Source organism: Tinamus guttatus, unplaced genomic scaffold, assembly GCF_059628265.1.
Source record: "Tinamus guttatus ecotype Peru unplaced genomic scaffold, ASM5962826v1 Tinamus_guttatus_pri_ptg000149l, whole genome shotgun sequence".
NCBI classification, from domain to species: Eukaryota; Metazoa; Chordata; class Aves; order Tinamiformes; family Tinamidae; genus Tinamus; species Tinamus guttatus.
This window is the reverse complement of record NW_028288683.1, coordinates 911,145-923,287: the sequence shown is the minus strand read 5'-3', so window position 1 is coordinate 923,287 and position 12,143 is coordinate 911,145. Positions and strand designations below refer to the sequence as shown.

Genomic DNA, 12,143 nt, shown 5'->3' with positions numbered 1-12,143 from the left:
AACGAATGAAAACATTTTGAAGAGAAACATCACTTTCTTGCCTATTTAACAACAGTCATTTGTTTGGCAGAATAGTAGAAACATTGTGTGTCACGTGCTCTCTACACATCTGTCTTATAATGAAGGGTGCATGAAGACATTAGGTTACACGACTGTGTTTTTATGCAAGGTGCCTTCATAAGACCGGACTTGAATGGGAAACAGAAGCAGTCTTTGGAGACACTTTTCTCTTCCATTGAGTACAGAAGGTACACAATAAACATCAGTTATTTGATTTGGACTGTACTGGTTCTTTCAAGCATCTAAATTAAGTACTTGAGGTAGACTGGATTCCGTGCTTATTCTGTATGATTTTGGTGCGCTGATTTATCTTTTACATGCAGATGGAATTATTGGTCTGGATTGTCAAATGTTTGAGTTTTTAACCGTCTAACTGCATTGCGGTTGCTTGTAAATGCACAAACATTTAATCTACCTAGTAAAACAGAAATTTGGCATTTAAGTATCTCCTTAAGCGAGCTCAGGTTCTAAGTAACTTTTACATATGAAAAAAATAGAGTTTTTATTTAAGTTATCAGATAATTGAGATGCACTTGCCAATGGAAATGCAGGACTTCTACTAATAGGCTTTGAAAGTACAGTACTTCTAATGACATTAACTGAGGGAACATGGGCCTGCGATTTCACCCATAATCATAACAAATGACAACAGCTTCAAACGAAGCTGTCATTTTGTTTGTCTTCGAAAAAAAGGGCAACTGTTCAAATAAATACAATGACAGAAGTCTCGATATTATATCTAAAACATGTTTTTTAAAAGTGTATCCTTTTTAAATCTGGAATTTCTACCCTTGGATTTTCTACAGATTCAAGCAACATAATAAAAATACCTGTTTTTTTGTTTTTAAATAGAGAGGTAAAGGAAGATCTGGAAGGCATTTATACACAGATTTATTATCAGTGATCTGTCCTACTTTCTGCTGTCATTAATCAAAATGAAATAATTGACAATTCCAAGAGAAACAGAGATCTCTACTATTTCAGACACTGTTTTTCAATTAAATCAAATTGAATTAAGCATGCTATCCATTCCTCATCATATTTTAGAATACGCATAGCAAGTTACACACTTCTACTTTCTTTCTTGTTGATGAGTTACCCAGTAAGCTAAAAGAAAGGTCATCTTCTAAAGGCTAGTAGCACTAGTCTGGTGACAAAAGACAATATACTTCAGAAAAATCAGAGCTGATGTTAAACCTTCACATTATCAGCTTACAAAATGGTTTCAGTCCATAAATAGAACAAAAGTTATTAAATGAAACTTACTGTGCTGGCAGTGAATCCCATTAAAACCCTCTGGACACTTGCAAACGTATCCTATGAATGTGTCACCTCGATATGCTTCACTAATTTCACATATCCCACCATTATGACATGGATTAGGAAGGCAAGGTCCTGAGAGATAAAAAGAGGATATGCATTTATAATAACAATAATAATTTCAGATATTTATATGCTTTCACTGAAGAAATTACATCCCATATGTAGATTATTGTATTCCACTAACCCACTAGAACAAAGCCTTTACGTTTTCAGATAACGTGACAGCACAGATTTTTATGAACAAGGAAAAATATGAAGCATGTCAGTACTCACTAATCATAACATTATTTTTAATGTAAGAGAAGACAGAAGACAGATAAGCTAAATCTTGCTCTCCTATCAAAGATAACCAGCGTTCTAACTTTCATACTACTGAGGCAATATACATTAATCAAATGTACCTATCGTGGGGAGTGACACCTACAATATCCCCAAGTAATCACTACATGGCAAGTTAGCAGCTAGAAGAGATTTTTCCTATGGTGTTGTGTGCCTTTCTGCACGTGTGACCATCTGAGCAAGTAATTAGATTTTTAACTAATTACCTCCCCCTTTTTTTTTAGTGCCTTTTTAGCATATCCATTTCAGACTTCTTTCAAATAGTCAAAAAGTTCCTGTGACTCAAATCTTTTCTCAACTGACCACACGCTACAAAATCTAAAATTCCAAAAGTGAGATCTAATTTTTCTGTTTATTATTACCAGTTAAAGTCTGTTAGAGCACTCTAGTAGTGATGTATATTTTTGTAAATGCGATAAATGTTAGTTTCATAATTATTATATAAGCTTCCAGGTAATAGCACATCTTCAGCTGAGTTCTGAAATTTATTCTTTCAATGGCACATGTTAAAAGCTTTTACCATCTTAGCATTTTCATCTGTAACAAACATCCTACGACAACAAAATATTTTAGCATTTGACAAATACTTTTTCCAATCACATTTTAAAGAACTTGTAATCATTGTGTTGAAACCAGTTTGTGTGTTAAAATGTTTATGAATTTGATATAAAGTATGTTATTTGCAATATTTACCGCATACAGAGATGTTAATCTTCATTTATTGAAATGCAATGTCATAAGTATTCATCCAATTAAAATCACATTTTTCAAAAAACTCTAAAAAAGATTTTATTTCCACAGCATCATTTACTGAAAATCAGCACTGGGAATTGAATGATTTAAACTTAAAAGAGCTGTAAGTTTAATGTTTCTGAGAGCCTGCCTATTAGTTTATGTTTTCAATTACAAATACAAGGTTTGACAGATGTTCATAGCAACAGCATTTTTTCAGAATGTCATATTACTGAAAAGTGCACTAAGAAAATATTAATTTACAAAAGATATGAATTAACAGAATGACATGGGATGTCAGAACACATTCCACAATGATAATTGCCCAGAGAGTTACAGCAGTTTAAGAAACTATCTGCGTACACATTTCTATTACAACTTATGTCATTATCCTTACCTAAGTTACAAGCCTAATTAAGTTATGCTTGTGCACATCATTAAACATGAGACATCCTCCTGAACTGAATAAATAAAACATGATATTCTGCAACTTCTTCTTTTGAGAAGCATGCTCTTTTTAATTTGCTCTTTTTGTCTCCCTATGCATATGAACAACATATTTTCTTCAAGTTACTAACACAGTGTTCCAATTTGGGGATTACTTACAGGTAGCCCCATAAGATAATTATATCAGTGAAAACAGACTCCTAATCTTCCAGGAACAGTACATCTCTTAGTCATTGTTTTCTCATTTTGCTCCCTGATTTCTCCATATGGCTTGTTGAACACATGTTCAGCATACTTGCATTCATTTTCTTTAGGTTTTACATTTTCGCAGATCAGTCAGCAGTACAGAGGCTTACAGGTCACTCGAGGAGCAAAACAGTAAATCATAGAATAGCTGAGTTTGGAAGGGACCTCTAGACCTGCTCAAGCAGGGACACCTAGAGCACGTGGCTCCAGGATGCCACCAGGTGGGTTTGGAAGATCTCCAGAGATGGAGACTCCAAAACCTCTCCAAGCAGCATGTTTCCTCACAGTAAAGAAGCAAATACTGATGCATGCCAGTATTTTTAATTAATCTTAGTCTTCTATGATGCTTCCCTTCTGAGAGGAAGAGAGAACAACAACAACAACAACAAAAATGCACAAACTACATGAATTCTGTTTTGACTGATTTTCAATTCAATGCAGTGGAACTAGTAAACACTGATGATCTAATTTGCAGTAGTTAACATTCATTTTAACTAGACACTGGTCAGGCCTATCTGCATTATAAAAGAATAAATGACTCAAACTTAAAAGAAAAGAAAACTTATACCTGTTTTCTCATAACTTATTTCTCCAGAGGACCATATCCCACCATGCCAATTCAAGACATTTAGACAGTATGAACCTCCACACACACGTATGTTCTTACTGGAGTCTTGGTTATGATGATCCCTGATATGAAAATATTTGGGCTTAAGTGCCCTGAAGAATCTAGGCCTTAACCTTGCTATCATTCAATTTTAAACATTAGCACTATTGAAATGATAAGCAGGGGCTTAAACACTGTGGTCAGATGATGAGAGGTCCCAAGCCACATCCATCATTATATTGAATGCTGGATAATTCATTCCTGACAATCCGATTAATATTCTCTGTTACTCATATCTATACAGGCAAGTTTGAAAACATCCGTCACTATGAAAAAAATAACAAACTTGTCAAATAATTAAAAAAAAACACTTCAGAGATTTGTTTTTCTAAATCAATAGCACTGTAATACTTTTGCAGGTAATCTTTAAGTAGTTTCAAGCACAAAGAGAACAGCAACATTTAATCAATATTAATGAGCAGTTGAATTCAATGGTATGCTTTCTAGGCATTTTTATCCATGTTCATATGAAGTAATGTCAATGAGATTAATTATGCGCTGAAAGAAATACATCTATTCAGTTTGTTGCTCTTTTGAGTCCTTTTTATACAGTTCCAGTGGTAACAGTCAACAATAATATGTACAGGTGTTCTCCAAAACACAGAATATTGTGTTTTGGGGAACACAAAAATGGGATTCTCTTGAAATCCCATTTTGGGAAAAAAACAACAGCCAACACCACCTGTAGGATAACTGAAAACATAGCAGGTGTCAATTTTTTTTAGATGCTCCAAAATATCTGAGAATATTATTGATAGGGAAATCAAACACATACATCCTTAGTAGAACTGCAAAGGAGCTCAAGGAAGAATTGTACTGTTTGCTTCTTTGACAAGTACAGTCAATTAAAACATCATAACAATAAAGCCTTGTATAATTCAATACAGAAGGGATAAATATGTACTTCAGAGAGATAATCTATTATATTTAGTTTATATTTATTATATTTAGTTTATATTTAACACACAAAGTAAAGCATTATTTCACCAATAAAAGACAATTTTCGATGGTGATTATTTTTACAGAGAGTAAACTAGCATTTGTAAGAAAATTGATATTTCATTCTGTAGTGTTTTAATATGTTTCTACATTTTGTCCTTGGCAGTTCAGAGGATTTCTCTTCCAGAATATTTCATCTTATTTTGTGCTGTTTCTTGTGTGATCTTCCTTTTCGGAGGAAGGGAGAAGCCTAGATGCATCACCATTTTAAAATCACATTTAAGTAAATTAAGTAAAATATAGATTATTCTCTTTTCAGTTACTTAGCAAGTGAACTACCTCTGCTACAGAATGATTTTATCTACCTTAGCAAGTAATGCAGTGCAACAGGAAGAGCCAGAACAGACTGGCTGGTGCTGAGGACCCAATGTCCACACAATGTACATCCCTCCTGAGAGCAGGGAGAGGGAGCTACTTTTGGCCAATCCTGTTGTGGCCCCACTAACTGAGTGCTCAGAGTGGCAGGGGTACAGCAGATGCACTCCTGGGAGTCTTATTCAGTTTATGTACCATGCTTTAATTTAATCTCAGATGTTATGTTAGACGGCTCCAATATCTGTACATGGAACAGAAATAGTTAGACTTCATGTTAGGTGCTGGGAAAATAAAGAGGATGAGTCTGTAGATACTAGCTACTGTTCAGTGTCACATGATATCTAGAAGCATTATTTGAATTCTGATACATACGGAGGGGAAAAGTACATTAAAACTCTCCACCAAGGTTTAATGTATTGATTCATTTAAGAAACAACATTCTAAATGCTATTCCCCTAAGTTTCCAGGAAGCATTATGGTTTAAAGAAAAAAACAACCACAAACAACAGCACCACCCACTCACAATGTTCCTAATTTGATGGATGTTCATGCAACAGTACAGCCCTCCCATTCCTCACCCCACTGAGGTCAGTAAGAGCCATTTGGAGCTTTAACACAAACATCACCAAGGAGAACCACAGAGCCTGTCTGAAAGGGCAAGTTGCACAGATGTTCAAGGATATGATGTACTAGATTCCATTAACTGCACAGGGTGGTGTTATCAAGAAGTCTACAGAAGCTTTACCAGATCTTTTTATAGGTTTTAGGGAATATGTACCACGATCTTAAGAAACATGACAAAAGCCAACTCAGAAGTACAATAGTAGTTGCATGCTGTTAGCTTAGCAAAAGACAGGAAACCAGAAAAGTAGCAGCTATGCCAGGAAGATTAACACGTTCGATGCAAGATCTATCTATTCATCTCTTTACACGAAAATAATACAACTTACATGAAAAATGCTAAATTAGAAATTAACCTTGATATGCATCAAGATGAAGATACTATTAGCTACTTTTTTTTTTTAGCTTTTTTTTTTTTTTTTTTTTTTTTTTTTGTGGAGTATTACTGAAGTAACACTAATAGATAAAGCTACTCTTAAGAATCTCCTCAAAAAATCAAATGGAATTAGGGACTTATCATTAAGATAATAAAATGGATGAAGGGGTTCTTTCACTGTAAGGGAAAAAAATCTGAATCAATAATGCTACCTTGTAGCTCTATAGGAATGTCAGTCATAACTTTTTATTCTCTTCTCTGCTAAACTGAGCTCCCTATCCGTGACATCTCAAACAGTTTTAACATCAATAGCTTAAAGACATTTTTTCCCTTCTCTGGATTTTATTACTACTTAATACCTAAAATGATTTCTCTGCCAATAAGAAACCTTCCAAATAAACTGTGACAAGCCACAGTTAGAAAGAACCCCTATATTTTGACATGTATGAAAGAAGCCAGTGGAACATACAACTTCTGACATTTTTATGAAAAGAGCAATTAATCTTGCTTCTGGAGCTAATAGAATGTAAGGATTATTACAATGGATTAGACTCAGTCTTAAGTAACCCAACATCGTATCTCTGCCTCTCCAGTTCCTAGAATTTGCAAAAAAAAAAGTTCAGGAACATTGATAGAGAAATAATTCGACAGCTCATCAGATTTCTTCAAAATTTATAACATCAGTAAGACTAATTTCTAAATATTTAAATGAAATTCTTTCACAACTAGAATGTATGCCTTCTCCATACAGTCCAACAATGATGTATTTGTCACCTATATATACACAAATGAGCAATCGCTTCCTTTACAGAATATTTTCCTCCTCATCTTTTTAAGAGTGTCCCCAATTAAATGGATTTTTGAAAGGTGTGCCCTTGCAAATGCAAACTTAAAAATTTAAAAGTTTGGCAGATATAAAATGAAGTATAAAATAACTCTATTCAGAAGAGATCACCTTCCACACAGACACAAAAATGAACGTTCAAAACCAGCAGGAATGTCTCTGTGTAGCTCTTTACATGTTCAGACAGAGAATTGCTTTATTGCATAAAAAGGGCAGGAATATAACAAAAGCTTTCAGGGACACTGATCTTCCTCACATTTACTACTTTGCCTACTAATTTAATTCAAGGTTCCCTTGACAAGGAGGTTGGTTTTGAACACTCCTAGCTGTGTGCCTGTGTCGGAGATGTGCTACTTTACACAAGGACTAGGTTAACAACGTGACAGAAACGTTCCTCTACCTGCTGAGTTCTGGGGATAGTTAATGCATGCTGAAATATATGCTGTGTCTCGGCCTACCTATAGGTTCCAGCCAGCAAATATGACATATCCATTTCTGTCATTTTTTGTTGAGAGTTAGGTCTTACTAGAACATGTCAGGTCTTACTAGAACTTTAAGTCAGGTTCACCACCACCCTTGTGGTTAAGACAACCATGTTCTGCTCTATTTTCTGTATCACACCTTGGTTTAAAGACTAAGCCACCATTTCCCAAGAACACACTTGACATACACGGATCCAAAGAACAGCCTGCTTGTTCATTCCTTGAAAACACACCCATATTTCTAGGTGCTCAGTATACATTTTTGAAGATATCTGAGGAAAGCGTTCTCAGCAAATGTACTTTTCACCAAAGGGCAGGCTGGAACCACAAAAGAGCTTCCCTTAGGCAATACGCTTATTTTGCAATGCAAGTATAATACATATTTAGTAATAATTAAATAGTTTGCAGTCCAATATTTGTTCTTCTTTTATAGATTTTATTTTTCCTCTAAAAAGCAATCTTGCTTTAAAATTTATGTAACCATTTTTGGGTCCAGCTCTTATTGGAGTCAGACATCTTGGTGTAGCTCCAATAAAGGAGTCCCTCAGCCTAACTATCAACTACAGTAACTTCCAGTATGTTGAACTACCATACCTTTCCAGCTTTCAGAAGAATAATCAGAAATCCTTGCTTGTTTAGCATACTGAAATATTCATAAAACCTAAAACCCAAAAGTACACACAACAATTCTTACAGATCTGTACGTTCCATATAATATGTGTGTGGAATCTACCACTGTTGACTCTATTTTGCTGCTAGGGTACAAGTGAATTTTGTATCAACAAATATTTATTAAAGTTAAATCTTGTTATTTGTTTGACTGTTTTAAACTGAATGTGTTTTATACAATATCATTCGAATTTTATGCAGAATAATGATAACACTGGTAGCTACATATAATTGAATATAAGTTAATTTATGAAGAAAATAGCAGTTATGCATATGTTATATCTCATTAACAGCTCAAAACATCCTTTTTTAATACATTCAGCCTGGTTCATAAATATATTAGTATTGTATTAGTGCCTACCTAACAATATATTCATAATAAAGTAATGGCACAGATCCACACTTGATTGCACTGTGATTAAATATTTATCTTGTTTTTAATGCAGCAAATGGAGCATGTTGATTATAATGATCAGGGTGTTTCCACCTGGATTCAGCAAAAGCCAAAATCCACCTCTTGAGCACAAAATGCTCTAGGTAACTTCTGCACATTTCTCTATAATTCTGTTCTGTGAATTTCTATTATGGAGAAATTTGAATTGATTGTGCAGCCAACTCCCACTGTTTTTTTTTTTTTTTCCTTCAAATACAACATTGTCTAACAAGATCCACTTTAAACTTAATAGCAATGCAGTGTCTACCGCATTCTACTGAAAATACCCCAAATTAAGCTGTGGTCAATATAAAAGGCAATTCAGTGGCTACAGCATATCAGTAGGTCTGATGTTCCAATATCGGAAAAGGGTTTAATACACTACTATTCTCTTTGTTATTAATTCTTTATACTTCTTAGCTTCCAAGCTCCAGAACTGTCTCTTTCCCATTTTCAGTGCTCTTACCTGCTCTGTAGACCTTTCCATTGCCTGTTTATTGTATTGCTGATTTAAGCCCACAGTATTTTTCTCCAGTGAGTTATCTCTTAAATCTAGTGTAGTAAATTCATGTCTCCTATGATGGGTCTCTTCATTCTCTTTCACACGAGAATTCTCTTTCCAAACAATATCTGTTTCCTTTACAGAAAATCTAGGGGCAGGACATTTCAATTCACTTACTCTAACTTCATACTCAGGAAGGATCATTTTTATTCCCCATTGATACCATTTACATTCTTCTCCCATTCTTGGTAATGTAAATGTGGGAGACTTGGTTGTTATGCTTGGTTATCTTCAATCACTCCCTTTTCTCATCTCTACGAAGTTTTCAACACCAATGAATTTTAAAGTAAAAGATTGCACCTCCTCTTTGAATTTTTTATTTTTTTCTTCAAGATAGGTCACAATTTTCAAAGCCACCTCCCAGTAAAATTTGTTGCTTTGTGTTAATGGTTTACTTTGCATTATCACTAACTCTAGATTATTTTTCCTTTTTATATTTCTTAATATTTTCCATACCTGTTTTTCAATAGTTTCTGGTTCAACAGAACCAGATGTGGGACAAAATCCATTGAGTTGAATAGAAGAAAGCTGTGTGGGTGAACAAAAAAATGCAATGAAACGAAGCAATCGCATAAACAGGAACAATTGCCCTCAGAGAAGAATTCTTAAACCACTATTAGTTTGAAAAGGGAGATGGCTGTCTGACAGGCAAGCAGAGTATTTTCTTATCATCCACGAGCCACGTAATTCTAACAAATATGTGGTCTTTAAAAAGACCGGGACTTACAGATGCTTTCGTATTTCATTCCTCTTTTATTATTTTTTTTTCTGCTTACCAATGAAACTTAAAGCATTCTGAGGAAATCTGAATAACTAAAATCACTTGATGGCCACCAAATCTGAGAAGAGGGGTTTGGACTTTTATTTTAGTATAGTCAAGAAACCAGAGGCTTTAGAGCATATTTTCCAATGAGTGGAAATGATGGTGTCTTTCACCCTGACAATGGAACATGTCAATAAATCGTCTGTATATCCAAACTGCAGCTTGCATAGTCAGGAGGGACTGATTCACAACTGCAGCTTTGTTAACAGAGCCGTGAAGGCAGTATCCTGACCTCAGATCGTCATGCAACTACATATCAGTAAATGATGGCAAAATAAATCAAAGAGAAAATATCCAATAATTAGGATAGGTCATAACGACGTTTACATTAGTGACTAGCATGGTACAAGAACTATGGAATCTGAAGAACCTGCTGTTCATAGTCTACACACTTCAGGGCATTTTACATTGGATTAGCTGCAGTCTGGTCCTATGGCCTGAACATCCATAAACAAATACTCCAGCTTGTTTCAGCCAAAAGGTAACTGGCCCATGATCCCTGAAACCACTCCAACTTGATCCAAAACGAAGTGAGTGGGGATGACTGAAATGTTCGCCTCAAAAGTGCTCTCCTGACAACACTACAGAGCTACAACTGTATACGACAGCTACCTACAGATCTCTTGCTATGGCATCCATTAAAATAAACTCCCTAAACTCACTCTATCATTACTGCAAATCTATTTCTTTGGTTAACACATTGGTCTCCTACCTAAGGAACATGTATCTAGCAATATGGAAACTATACTAAGTTAGCACCTAAATGCACCACCATGTTAGACACGATTTTGGGAAACTGCTATTTTTAGTATCGTTACTTGTCTTTGTACATGGACATATGAATTTTAATTATTTCACTTGACTTTAAACTATGAGTGATCAGGAATTCTGACCATTTTTTGAGATGGTCCTTTCTGATAGCAACCAGAAATTGGAAAAAAAATAATGTGAGTCTTAACTATTACTGCAAATTGATCAAAATTCAGTTAGTCCTCTTGCTGAATATTAGTGAAAACTATACAAGGTGATGGCCTCAACTTACGTTATGCATGTTTCTGTGAGTCATATCCTAATTATTAGTGTCATATTAAAGACATAAGAACAGCAAAAGAGAATCTCAGAAGGTAGTTATCCTTAGAACACAAAATATTACTACAATTACTACAATATTACGCGAGGAAAGAGAATCACTAAACATGAAGTATATATAGCTCAAAAAGGCATAAAGCCATCCATAGCAAGAATCAAGGGATATAGACCAGACTTCTCTTCCAGTCATTTATTTCCGTTAGGATCTAGAGGAGAGGAAAAATATCCTTTTTTGCTTTGCATTATTTCATCTGTTATCAGCCTTCCCAATTTTGCGTATCCGCTCTGCAACTCTTTTTAATTCCAGATCTTATGCTCTGTCGCTATTCTCCTTGTCTGTCTTCTCTCTTAGCTAGGTCATCATTCTCTTTTTTTCTCCTCACCCAAACCGTGCTTCATTTTGGTCTCTTGCCAGCTCTGCAAACCATAGTGCATAACAATCCCAATTTTAAATTGGAGCTTGTGTTTGCAGCTTCTGTGCCTTCAGATTTTAAGAGACGCAGCAGACTCACTGGATTTCTGCTTCCTTTGCAACCTGATATATTCACAGTACAAGTTTAAATGAATTGCTCTTGATTAATGTGATTCAGATACAGTTGTATGGATGAAAACCCTGACCTACTTCAGTCAATAATAGTAATCATTTCTGCACAACACTGTAGATTAGGTTTTTTATGCTTTAGCTTCATTTTTTTTTGGTATTATCACAAGGAATATCGGTATCATTACTGCAGTCCAAGTCTACTTCTCTAAATGGGTAAGTCTTGCCTTTAACAGTGCCCCAGGCAAGGGCTGGGGCACAAGCTGAAGCACTCCTGAATTCATGAAGCCACAACTGTATTCCCTATAGGAGTGATATAGTGGACTTTCTCTGGAGCCACATGCTCTTTTTCACATGTTCACCTTCAGCTGTTGCATGAGTAGCTTAACAGACTCAACTTTTCTCTGGGTCCCAAGACCTACGAAGTTTACGTGCCTGTGCAAACGCATACAGATGACCATATTCACCCAAGGTGCCTTCAAGTGTTGAGGGTATAACTAAAACATAATGAACTCCACCTCACCTTAGAGCACAGAGAATCTGAAGGCATATACATACTCTCTTTCCAAATCTAC

The 12,143-nt window shown here is 35.3% G+C and overlaps 1 protein-coding gene across 1 annotated transcript in view; it reads right to left on the bottom strand.

The window, feature by feature from the left end:
• EDIL3 (EGF like and discoidin domains 3) overlaps positions 1-12,143 on the bottom strand; it is a 224,305-nt gene that overhangs the window by 111,823 nt on the left and 100,339 nt on the right. Inside the window, exon 4 of the mRNA XM_088522101.1 lies at positions 1,327-1,455. Coding sequence (XP_088378227.1) covers positions 1,327-1,455 — 129 coding nt within the window. The remainder of the gene's footprint in view (positions 1-1,326; positions 1,456-12,143) is intronic.